The sequence below is a fragment of the Phaethon lepturus genome, unplaced genomic scaffold (genome assembly GCF_000687285.1).
Source record: "Phaethon lepturus isolate BGI_N335 unplaced genomic scaffold, ASM68728v1 scaffold10971, whole genome shotgun sequence".
In the NCBI taxonomy this organism is placed as follows: domain Eukaryota; kingdom Metazoa; phylum Chordata; class Aves; order Phaethontiformes; family Phaethontidae; genus Phaethon; species Phaethon lepturus.
This window is the reverse complement of record NW_010515572.1, coordinates 16,650-30,355: the sequence shown is the minus strand read 5'-3', so window position 1 is coordinate 30,355 and position 13,706 is coordinate 16,650. Positions and strand designations below refer to the sequence as shown.

The 13,706-nt window shown below is 37.5% G+C and overlaps 1 protein-coding gene across 1 annotated transcript in view; it reads right to left on the bottom strand.

Annotated features, from left to right (window-relative positions):
* Positions 1-13,706, bottom strand: part of TMEM164 (transmembrane protein 164) — a 39,619-nt gene that overhangs the window by 9,388 nt on the left and 16,525 nt on the right. Inside the window, exons 3-4 of the mRNA XM_010295812.1 lie at positions 12,401-12,467; positions 1,301-1,379 (exon numbers count right to left, since the gene is read on the bottom strand). Of these exons, the coding sequence (XP_010294114.1) occupies positions 1,301-1,379; positions 12,401-12,467 (146 nt within the window). The remainder of the gene's footprint in view (positions 1-1,300; positions 1,380-12,400; positions 12,468-13,706) is intronic.

Below are 13,706 nucleotides of genomic sequence, written 5' to 3'. Positions count from 1 at the left end.
TGCACAACACAAAGCCCTTCAAACTGCAGACATAGTTCTATCCACCCCCGAAAACAGGTGCTGAAGAACCCAGAGAAATTTTACTTCAAAACAAACAAAAAAACAAATGAAACAAACAAACAAAAAGCAAAGGAACACATCAAGTGACATCCAAGGCCAAACTTTAAAGCAAAAGAAATACATGTCTTAAAATGACGTGTACAACTGTACTGGAACTTTAGCATTCTATAACTAGAATTGCAGAAAAATTTCTACAACTCTACTGCACTTCAGCATTATTTGCCAGAATTTTAAGATATCAAAGATAGATTAAAATTAAATGTGGCTAGCATATTTCTCTGGTAAGAGAAAGAAACAGAATGATCTTCTTCCTTTGGGATCATTTTTATTTAGTTTCACTCAGCAGTGAAAAACACAAAGCTTACAGACCTGTAGTGAAGTAAGTGTGGAGGATTGTAACTGACTGGTATGAAATAGAAAAGATTCACCAGAACTGCAGAGGCTGATTATGCTTGTTCTAAGCATTTGCTAAATTGTATCCCATTGCTTGACATCACATTCTCAGCATTTTCCTTAAAGGCTACTGAACATCTGGACCATAAATTATCAGCGTTTATTTCCTGGACGAAACAATTTAGCTCTGCTAGAAAATGCAGCAGGAGGCATATCAACGCTAGAGGGGGCAGAGCATCACACCATATGAATACAATACTGCATTCCCTTCTAAGGAGCAACAATTAGAAAGATCACTGGCCAGTGGAACAATTTGGGATTCCCAGCCTTACTGAACTATTACGGTATAAGCGATTGCAAGACCATAATCTTGTTAGATGAAATAAGAAGCAAGCTAGTTCATTCCACTAATATGTATCACTACGTTTCATTAGAGCTTCAAAATTTCAGGAATTTATCTAACCAGCCAACTAATATTTATGTGGGGGATATAATAATATTTTTTTTTTCCCTGCTCATTTTAAGTTGCAATACTTCTCAAGAGACATCCAAGAAGGCAAAAGTCTTAAAAATACATCCCAAACAACTTAGAATGTTGCAATATGGCAGAGATACTACTCAAGACGACAGTGCACATTATGCCAATACATTCTTGGTATCACTTTGGACAAAAGATCTTTTTTTTTAATCTGGTTACAACTCCAACATACCACCAGAAACTATTAAGTAACCGCATTGAGAAAATAGGTAAAAAAAAGAGTAAGAGTGAAGCCTGTGGTAACCATTAAGCACAGATTTTCATTGCATGGGACCAATTCAATATGTATAAAATAAATTGCCAACCTACCTCCTTTCCGCAGCAAATAGATGGGCACAACATAAAGCATCACATGCTGGATGTAATAAATTTCCATTTCAAATGGAAGCTGTAGAATAAGAAAAATACTTGTAAATGTCTTTCATCACGAACAACTGAGTTACAAGGAACCATTCTTACCACCAATGACAATCTCTTCAGTTCAGTTATTTTATCACCTATGTTTATTAACAAAGAGATGACATTAAAGGTCAGTGCTTCGCAAGTGCAGCTAACCACCCATTCCAATCCCCTTGTCATAAATGCAATGCATTGCAACGCTTCAAGTAGACAATTCTCAAAGTTAGCTAAAAGCGCACAACAAAGAAGGAATAACGTAAGATTTCTCTTTTCCCTTTCTTAGTTAGCATAAATTACCAATAACAATGCAAAACCCTGAAGTAATCAAACCAGAAACTATACAAACCCCATATGACAGTAGTCTCTTTAGAAAGAAAAGATAATTGCTACCTTGTGAGTGATAGAACTCTATAAATGAGGTCTTTTATATATATAAGTATAAATATATGAAAGTAATTACTGAGAAGGCCTGTGCAAAAATGAAAAGACCTGATTTATAGCAATCTATATGCACCTATGAAACTGCTAACTTCCCCAAATATAAAATAACCAGTATTTTATTGGTTTTAAAGGGAAGCTGCAGAAAGATGTATGTAAACAAGTCACCAGTTAGTAGTAAATCATGTATTTCTCATCTGACAACTTTTGTGAAATTATAATTAGTCATTTTTGTGTTTAGTTGAATTCATGTTACTACTTAGAGAAATCAGATAGACTGTGCTAAAATAATACTGTGCTAAAAATAACTTGAACCACAACTCTGAGTTTGAGACCCTTAATCCAGACCCAACTAATTCTAGCTCTAGTTAGAAAAGATAATGCACTGTATTTGAAAGTTATTCCCATCTGTAAATACCTTTCCTATATCTATTTGTTAAACTACAGCAACACCTTTAAAAGTGAGCAGTAGTAGGAAAATTCAAACTCAAAATTCAGAATTCAACTTCTTGCTGCAGCTGACTTAAAAAGTTGAAAAGACATACTTTTCCATTATTTTTCAGAAGTGAAAGCTGGACAACATCATCACACAAGTATGAAATCTCACAGGAATAATGCAAAGCCACTAGCTTGTTTCAAATGCAGACTCATTGTATCATTCTACAGGCTAAAGTGAATCCAGATGCAAGTCCTACCATCATGGCCCGTCTGTTGGGAAGAAAAAAAAAAAAAAAAAAGAGCCTTTTCTGTTACTGTTCTGAGACACTGAAGTCATAGCATTGACTCAGAAACATTACCAAAAAAATCTACATCAACAGAAGTAAGGAGAATTTGAAACAATGTTTGATTTTCTTCCTAAATAGCAATCAATAAACAGCTGGTAATTAATATAGGAATCTTTTAAATTCAACAATTCTTATATCCTATTTTGAATGTAAAAGATGCTAAAACCAACAGTTGGAGTCTGCTAGTCCCAGCATCTGCCAGCTGAACTCTATCAGTGTCCTGACTGCAACCTCCAAGATAGTCTCCCAAGAGTTGGCTGAACAAGCTAAAAAAAAAAAAAAAAAAAAAAAATCTTCCATACAATCTGTTGGGTATTTTATTCCAAGTTTTCTGTATCAAAACATAAAACCAAGCAAGATAATAGCATGTAAAAGCAAGAACTTCACAGAAGTTGTGAGGTTTCCAGAATCTGAACCTTTTCTGCTGTCTCTTGTTGAAAGACACAGAGGGCAAAGTGAGGGAATCAAAATTGTCTGGAAAGAGGCTAAAGCAGTTTTCCTAACTGGGGAAAAAGCTGTACCTCTCCCAGTTGGAACTGGCACACTTCAGATACAATAGCTCCTCATATAAACAACACAACGTGAGGCACTCACTCCTGCCAAGGAGCATTCTCTATTTAGTATCTGTGGTTTCATAAGGGCTTCTGCACTTGCTGAGTTGTGAGGGTCAGTTACACAAACACTACACTCAGGATACTTCTGAGAACAGAGTAACACTTGTTTTGCTGCAGTAGTATTGACAATATTTTTTTTGTGTAAAACAAAATATCTTCTTTTCACTATAAAAGATTGCTTGTTCTGAAGGTTGGATAATTATGCAAGTGCATTTCCTGGTATAGAGCTGCAACAGCAGACTTGCTGTACAACCAGGCTACAACAAACAGAAGAACAAACACAAAAGATGAACTAGAAAGTTGTACTGAGCAACTGACTCAGGTAGCTCTAAAGGTCTTGTCTATGAATTGTTTTATCAATAGAAGACTCACAGATAGCAGACAGGTACCTTACATATGCAAAGAGAAACGGCAAGTGAAGACAAGGTAGAAGGGATCACCCATCAATAGAGGATTTAAATAACCTCTTTGTGAAAACTATTAAGCTCTTCAGCAAGTGGTAAAGTTTGAGAAATTAAAAAAAAAATCAAAGCAACACTTACTCACAGAACAAAGTAAGTCAAAATATTGAGTTGGGCCCTCTGATAATATTTGACCATAGGCACCCATGACGGCCACTGTATTTAAACCCAGACTCCAACAATGTCCACAGTGGACCCTCTTCACAGGCTCCAAGAGACTTTTCCTCTCCTGTCTGATGTCACTGTGGAATCCTAGCAGCCACTCTAAAGAGCAGTATTTCCTTCGTAACAAACCAATGATGTTCATGGTATATTTCTTCAACCACACCGGTCCCCAGAGAGATTAAAAATCACTGGATATGTGTTACCAAGATAGACTCATCTGAACTCTTTATATTCGTTGTCAATTTATTTGCTGGGGTTTTTCGTACTAAGCTCCTGTCTCCCGTAACAGCTGCCAGCATCACCATGCATTTCACCTTGTTTCCCTTACTCAGAATCTTAAAACAACTAATGGTACAAGACAAAAGGACAAATCACCTATTTCTTCTACCAACTTACATTCTAGGCTCCCTTAAGAGCGTAAATGAATACAGAAGACAGGCTACTCTGTTACTCAAGACAGTAAGTTCTTCTCCTTTAGAGATTCTTACTGATGGCAAAGCAAATCTGCTTCATTCATTCATAGGTTTCAGCATTGATATAAAATCATACATGTTTCAAAACACACCAAACTACTACTGACATACATAATCCTCTAACATACAAGATCAAAACATGCTAATAAAGTACTCTGGAAATAAATATTCCGACTATTCACTTTTTACATTTTGTAATGGGAGTTTCTGTTAGAAAATAAATGGTGTTTTGTTCCTCCAAGAAGAGTTTGGCTCAAAGCAGACATATGTGCTTTTAGCCCCCACATCAGCCTGGTATGATACAGATTCAAAAGTGCCACGTTCCCTGAACACATGCTAAAGGCCATCTGGAAAGTACCAAGAATAGTGAGCAGGCAGTAGACCTCCACCCCAGGAACAGGTAAGTTATATACTGTTCTACTAGTCTAGCTAAACTCCTAGCAGCTGCTTACATTGCTTGTGAGACTGTGGAAAGGAGAAACTGTATCACCAAGGATTAGAGCTCACGCTTGCATCTCTGAACATGAAGAGTCACAGTCATCAACAGCAGTCCTCTGAGCACATACTTCATGTCCTTACTTAGACCAGCTACTGCCCCAAAGAAGCAACTAGGTCTTTCCATTGAATGCACTAAGCTTTAGAAAAAACTCTTCAAGACAGCAGTAGAGTGGAGCCCAAAAGTCACATATTCAGATGAGAGTCTCCCCCAGAAGGGTATGGCACACAGTACTAGTTTAAACTACTCTAAACCCACTTAGATACAGCAGTTGGTTTTCAGTGGGCTAGGAGCTTATCATTTTGCTCTGTTTTCTGAAAGTAGTACTCCTCCCTCTGTTAATTATAGTAACAACAGCTCAAGCACTGTACTGTGCAAGAGCTCTCCCTCCATCATCCTCTACAAAGACTGCAGAGTATGGCAGAAAAGGAATTCAACTCCCGAATTCTGGTCTTTTCTGTACACATCTAGCACAAAGTCCAGTAAACATCAAATGTCATTCTGTACCAGCCACCTTCTTATACATAATCAGTAAGTAGTTTCCTAAACATAATCAATAATCAAGGCAATAAACCAGAAATGTAGGTTTTTCTTTTTACCCGAGAAGCAGACCACATAACAAATTAAACAACAGAGGAGGAACTATAAAGCTATACAATATAAAAATCGTGGGACAAACAGCTACTAGGCCCATGTAACAGACTGGTTACTTCTCAGCATATTTAGGATTGCAATAGCAAATTACTTATTTGGCAGAGAAGAGCGAGCTGCCAGAGAAGCTTATAAGAATGGTCTAAAAAATGGACATGAAGACTTAAAACAACACAAAACAAAATCCAAACACAAGTGGCATTTGGAAAACAGAGTATTTCCAGCCTTACCAGACTTTATTTCTCCAGCATATATCCAAACTGGCAAACAGCCAAGAAGCTGACCCATGCTCAAGTTCTGGTTACACTACTTGGGCAGTTCTGTAACTCAGGCACCATCTTATACATCTGGCACAAATCAGAAAAGACATTCCCAGACATTTGAATTTTTAAGAGTAGACTAAGAAAAAAATTTTATGTTAATATTTCCGTTAGTGGCAACAGCAAAGCCCCTTGAAATAAACGGGTAACAGGGCTGTCACCCATCTGCATGAAGGTCTAAAGCAGCATCCCAGATTTTATTTGCAACAATTCCTTTTCGTTATATTCTAGGGGCAGTCTTTCAGTCAGATTTTCTGCCATACACCCACTTGTCAGTAATCAGTATGTATGCACATCAATGAGTCCCAATAAACAATCTCTGTTTCAAGTAGGTGCCTCAACCAGCATCCACCCTCCCAGCTGTTCTACACAATCTAGTCAGTGGAGGGAATTACAATTCCTTAAAGTACTGTTAATTCATCAGTTTTATTGATGAGTTTTATCTAGTTCCCATTTTCAATTATCTTGTTAGGGTTGGGCATATAAAAAGAGGGAAAGAATCAGTATTCACACCTGCTACCAAAGGCAGTGCTAGCATACATGGGCTATGTAACTCACGAGAGTTGATAAAAGAGCATCTCTTGTGCTGACAGTCTATAGAGTGAAGGCACCACAGAACACAGGACTAGAAATAATATCCCACTACAAGGGTAGAGAGGACCAGAAACATAACAAGACAAGAAACATATACTATGAAAATACAGTTATGAATTCCAGAAAACCCAGCTAGGGCAAAGTCACAGGATTCGAACTCATGACTTACCCAAATTCTGACAAGTTTTAAGAGACTTTTTTTCTTGATGTGCTGGTTTTGTCTGGGGTAGAGTTAATTTTCTTCATAGCAGCTGGTATGGGGTGATGTCTTGGATTTGTGCTGAGAACAGTGTTGATAATACAGGGATGTTTTAGTTACTGTTGAGCAGTGCTTACACAGAGTCAAGGCCTTGTCTGCTCCTCACCCCACCAGTGAGTAGGCTGGGGGTGCACAAGTTGTTGGGAGAGGACACAGCCGGGACAGCTGACCCCAACGGACCAAAGGGATATGCCAGACCATATGATGTCATGCTCAGCATATAAAGCTGGAGAATGAAGGAAGGAAGGGGGGGGTACGGCATTCAGAATGATGGCATTTGTCTTATAAAGTAACCATTATGCATGACAGAGCCCTGCTTTCCTGGAGAAGGCTCAACACCTGCCTGCCAATGGGAAGTGGTGAATAAATTCCTTGTTTTGTTTTGCTTGCATGTCCGGCTTTTGCTTTATCTATTAAACTGTTTTTATCTCAACCCACGAGTTTTCTCACTTTTACTCTTCAGATTCTCTCCCCCATCCCACCGGGGGGGAGTGAGTAAGTGGCTGTGTGGGGCCTAGTTGCTGGCTGCGGTTAAACCACAACACTTGGCATGTCACTACAGAGGATGATGCTCACCAAGAAAATTGGGAAAAGGCATTGTTCTCACCGATGATCTCAACTGAATGCATTTGTTTTGACTTTTATCAGTGTTTTGAGTATTTAACTAGCACTATATTTGATGTTTATTGTGTGTCTCATAAAAAGGTACCACTGCCTTCTGGTCACTCAATTTGATTATACAAACCAGCTCACATTAATGACACAGTGGACACAATCAGGCATTTGTAGTCAAGTCTAAAAACAGGAATTATATGAGGTAAATAATACCTATTTCAGAAATAGTAGTTTTCCAGTTCCTCTAGAGATAATACTAGGACTATTTATCACCACCAGCAGAAGGTAGATTTACGTTACCAAATAAAGGTGTGATTGTAGACTCCACTTACATACCCATATCATTTTAATGCACATAGCATCGGTAATTGCTGAAAGATGCAGAAACCTTGGCTTTAGCACCTACCAACAACCAAAGCACAATTTCTCAACAGCCCCCAATGTGCAATTGTTCGGTTATTTCTCCTTGTGCCAGTTAGATTAAGCCAGTTTAGATATGACATAATGTGCTACCATAACCTATTTCATCTTGCTGTGTAGGCACAGGTATTTCAGGCAAACTATTTAGTACAGTGAATTATTACCTTAATGTCAACAGAAATGCAGTAGGCAATGATCAGAGGCACTACACAGAGTGCGCTGTAAGTACTGCTCAGAGCATGATTCTGTTCCTAAAACAGATTTAGAATGCATACCTCTCAAGCCAAATAGTTCTAATAATAGAATATAGCAGCTTCTGGAAACATTAAAACTGCACCATCTCAGCTGCGTGAGCAGAGACAGCAAGTCCGACACCTCTGGGCCATGTCCTGGTTTTTTTTTTTTTACTTTATTTATATCAACATTTTCAGGACATCAGCTTGCAAAAAACTCCACTTTTTAACCAGCAGGAAGAGTTTCCTTTAAGATTTGATTAATGCAGTATGAAAGTTCAAACAAAAGCAGTTAGTCTCCAAACACTTGGAGTCTTTGTGGCAGTTAAATGGATTTACTCGCATAGCTAGGTTATCAGGACCTACACTGTATTCCACATAATAGAAAAACAGAGTAAAAAAAAAAAAAAAAACTTTCTACTCCTGTATAGCTTCCTATACCTTCCTAGGCTCCCAGTTTAGACCCTAACAATCTGATTCCCTTAGCATCTCCTTCTCTATTTACCTAGAGGTCATAAAAGATTACCCTATGTTCCATGTGAATTATTAATGCTGACCAAGAATAATTTGCATATGAGAAAGGAAGGAAATTATGACCGAAAATTAAAATGCACTTTATTTTTTAAACAGTAATAAGAACTTACAAAGATTAACTGAATAAGAAACAAACTGTTTCATCTTTATCCAATGACTATTCCAATGCACAAAAATTAGCTGCATCAACACGTTGTAAATCATTTTGCAAAACTGGAATATTTAGTTGCCAAATAAATACAAATGGGTGCATCTGTTGCTCAAGACTGTTAATTGTTGGCACCTCAACATCATGCCAAGGCAGGAAGATATTTTCTTGGGAAGAAGAGAATAGACTGACCTCATCTTTCAGAATATATTTTTTTGGAACACTATTCCAGGTGCCCATTACAGTCCAACAAGATTTTTAACTAGTATAATGTTACTGAAAGGTTAAAACAACAGAAGGTAGAAACTTTTTACTGTAGTTTCAATTAATATCTCAATTCTCCATTTCCACTGGCAACAGCCAAATATTTAAGAACAGTTTTGAAATACCTGAAGTCCTAAAAAAATTTAACAGATACATTACAAGAAAATGGAAAATATCAAATTATGCTAGAGGCTTCCAAAAATTTCTTTTTCAGGATAATTTAGCATTGAATCATATATGCAAAAAGAACACTTACAATGTGACATAATTGGTAGCAAAAATGTTGCTCTGGAAATTATTTTGAACAGGTTAACACTTAGAACCAAAATCCTGATACCCACTAGTTCCTAAACAAATCTCCATCAGCTGGTGAATTAATGATTATCTTTCATTCTGTGTCTTCTGCCTCTTGCCCCTTTCAGATATTGATACCATCCTGGTTTCAGTTGGGACAGAGTTAATTTTCTTCACAGAAGTTAGTGTGAGGCTATGTTTTGGATCTGGGATGAAAAAATGTTGATAACATGCTGATGTTTTGAGTTGTTGCTAAGTAGTCAAGGACAGCCCAGCTTCTCGTGCTATGCTGGCCTGCAGCGAGCAGGCTGGGGGTGCACGGGAAGCTGGGAAGGGACACAGCTGGGACAGCTGCCCCAGGCTGGCCAAAGAGATATTCCATATGACATCATGCTCATTATATAAAGCTGGGATGAAGAAGGAAGGGGTGGAGGGAAGTTTGCAGTGATGGCGTCTGTCTTCCCAAGAAACCATTATGCATGATGGAGCCCTGCTTTCCTGAAGATGGCTGAACACCTGCCTGCCCATGGGAAGTAGGAATGAATTCCCTGTTTTGCTCTGCTTGTGTGCATGGCTTTTGCTTTACCTATTAAACTGTCTTTATCTCAAACCATGAGTTTTCTCATTTTTACTCTTCCAAGTCTCTCCCCTGTCCCACCATGGGGGAGTGAGCGGGCAGCTGTGTGGTGCTTAGTTGCCAGTTGGGGCTAAACCACGACAGTATGTACAAATAAAACTGTACATCTAATGTTTTCTCCTGCATCCCACTGCTTTCATCTCCATCATGATACACAATTTGCTAGCTAGCACGTACATGCCTACTACTGAACTTGCTAAATTAGCAGGCTTCTCCAGGAGGAGACCACTACTCAACAGTAATCAGCTGCTGCCTGGAAGACAACTAATAGGCAATCGGCATGGAAGAGAGAGGTTTAGGAGAGCGTCAGCTGAAAACTACCTACAACAAGACAACATCCAGCTGTATCTCAAATAACTCGTAAGGATAAAACACATTTTACACTATGAAAGGTAATAGCAAGGCATTTCGGTGCCAACAGCAATACATCAATTTGGTACAATCTCTCAAAGTGATGGGAGGCAATAGTCTCCTGCTTTCTAGTTCCCACTGACCTCAGAACTCCCTCTGCCCCAGACAACATCTCCCTCCTCACTTCTGAATTAATAGTTGGGTTAGGCACACAATTTTTCATGCTCTTTGTGCCACACACTATATATCACAACTGTTTACAGACATAACTAAGTATACAAAATTTTTGTATGAAACATGTACACACTAAAATATATGTCTTAAAATATCATAAACTTAAATCAAAAAGTTGAGGCATAGAGACACAACAGTTCTTGACCGAATCAAAAGTTTTTAACTTAGATACTACAAACCAGAGCAGAGAGCACAGACAAAATTATGGCAATTTTTTTATTTTCCTACTAAGTTTTAAGAGACATTTATTGCTTTCAGGACAATGTCAGTGTAAACGACTACAATAACAGTTGCAGAGCAGAATGCATGTCTACCATGAGATCTGGGTCAAAGCAGCAGTGCTATAAAACATCACCCACATTATCTTGTGCCAGAAGAAACACTGAAAAGAAAACAGCCTAGCAAGCAGCTGTTAGGCCAAAAATATCCTAAGCTGTATTTATTCCAAAAATATTTGCTCATCTACATTACCCTTTGTCTCTTCTATCCCTAATTAAGGCAATAATTTTATATAAGTAGTCTGTATTTTTCCTGTTTAATCACCACTGCCCTAATATAAATGAGATCTATGATAATGGCAGAGAAAATACAAGCTAATGATTTATTAAATATGTCAACATTTTATCCTTAAAAGGTTACCCAGAAAAATCATTTTTTTAAGTAAATATAAACTTTAGCGTAACAACTAGACAGTTTGAAATACACAATAAGAAGAGTTCTCCTTAGGAATAAAACAAGTGTTTTTTCCTGATTTGATGCCCCTTCAGCAATAACAAGTTTTACTAAAACATAACTGCAAACTGCACATAAGCTTGTATAGTAAAGAACGTATGTAGTTACCAGATTAGGAAGGGCAATGTAAAGCTTGAAAGAGCTCTAGGGTTATTACACTACTAAATCCACTGAAATCTGAAAAATATAATCCAACGCCCTGTGCATGTATGTGTCATGCTTTATGGAAGATTATTTTTGCCATGTAAAATCCTACAGACGTATTATCCTCCCTAGTAACTAAACTGTGTCTCAGTGCAAAATTTTATAGTTTGAAAGAGGGGGAAAAAAGAAGCCATTTACAAGTCAACAATAAAACTGTCAGGTTTTCAGGTCTCCTAGTTACTACTGAGATTTGCAATGCAGCCTGAAGTCCACAACAGTTTTGCTAATAATATCATTAATTCACATGTTATATAGATACAAGTACTTTATCCAGACACCATAAACACGTAAGCAGATAAATCTAAATGAACTCTATCTTAAAACAGTCATTTAAATAACTGAATAACAGATTTTTGCAAATAAGTCAAATGACAAAAAAAACAAACAAGCATGTAGGCAAATATGTATATATACATACACAGCCACCCTACATATGCATGTATACCAGCTCTTAAAAATAATCCTTAGAATTATTTCATATGGCTCAGACTCAGGATGACATTTCTTACCATTACCTCCCAGTAAGTTTAAGAATCTTACTAGGGACACCAACAGGCTAATTTTTCCATTCAAGAGACTGGAGTTTCATAGTAGATATGAAAACCTGGATGGAAAAAAGAAACCCTCTGTGCCTAATCTTGGGGGAAAAGGGGGTGACAGCCACCAAATACATTTGATACTTTCCATGACTGAGGAATCTTCCGTTTACATGTAGTCTGAGAAGCCTGAAACTGAATTTTGACCACAGGCCACAACGCTAACCTATGAAAGCCTCTTTGAAAGACATTAAGTTTTCCCTCCATTTAAAGGCTAGGATGGAATTGACAAAAGTAGTTTTTTCTACACTTGGAATACAGCAGTGTTAACCTTCCACATTGATTTATAAACACACAAAAAAATCCAAGACTGGCATTTTGGCTCCATTGTAGTGACCTGTACCAGGAATCTACAGCCAGGTAAAATGAACTTAAAAAATAAAAAAATAAAGAAAAAAATCACAAACAAGCAAAGCAAAGGTCTAATATCTTTCCAAAGAAAATATTTTAGAAACAAATAAAAAAGGAGGAGGAAAAGTACAGTACACTCACCAGACGTGTGTTAACAACAGGAAACAACAATGCCAAGAGGGCCCCATTCAGCATATGCATTTGCAACCTTAGAAAAGAGATGTGATATTATTTTCACAGATGGAAATAAAATGCAATGTTTTCACATTTTATGTAGTATCTCTTCAACAAAAGGTAGCAAGAGATTTAAGAAAATTCTTTTGGCTTGAATTTGAACAAAGCCACTGTTAAATGCAATAGCCAGGACAAAAACCTCTCTTTATTTTAAATAAACACTTAAATAAGTTCCTAAAGTAGGACTGCCTTCTATAATGAGCTCTGGATTCCTAGAAAGCCTGGACTGCCCGTTTGTTTTAATCCTGTTCATGATGTAAGCTGCTAAATAGTTGGAATTTTGCTGTTAATTTGTCTTTCAGAGCTTAAAATACCATATTTGATAAAGGTTTTTACTCCTGTCTAATTCTATAAATGTACAGCTTCAAAGTAAAGCTTCAGGAATTTGGAAAAAGTCCCTTAAATAAAAGAATTACATTCATCAGAATGCAACAGCAAGTCCTAAGCAAAGAATAAGGCAGGAAAGTAGTATTATAATACTGTATTTTGTATAGCTTTCAGACATCTTTTTCTGAACCACTGTTGTATCACAAGAACACAAAAATAGGGGCGGCACTGTTTTAGTCTACTTTACAGAAGACACAAAGTAAAGAATAAACTCTCTACAACCATTGCCTGTCATAAACTGTTAGGAATTTTAAAGTAACTTGAGGGGGAAAAAGTTATTACAATTTCAAAACAGCTTTTCAAATGTAGTTTATATGCTGTCAGGGTGTTAGAAAACACAAAGGCTCATTCTGAAAAACAACAAATATTGTGGCCTGCACTCTGTGACCAATCTTTTGCAAATGCATAGTAAATCCAGGATTTCCCGGACACCAGACATACTTTGCACACTCTCCAAGATGGAGACGCTAACACAGTATCTCTATATTCAGCCTACTCCCTCCCCAAATAAAGAACAGCAGGAAGAAGTTACAGACAGACAGTAGCAATTCCAAAATAATTCATGAGGCATGCCCCCAGCATTATTTTTTCAGTCACTGCCTAGACTAAGACAAGAAAGAGCTAACTGTCACAGTGGCAACTACAGCCGTTGCCAATCACCATTCTGCCTGGGAAGTCCCGTGACCCTCCCCACTATATGACTAGTACACTCCTTATCTGCTTAGTGGACTCTACTGCACCAGTCCATGAGAGTTTCCTGCACATTAGAAACTCTTGTGGTTCCTAAAGTTAGTAACAATACGCAATATTTTAGAAAAGATTACAT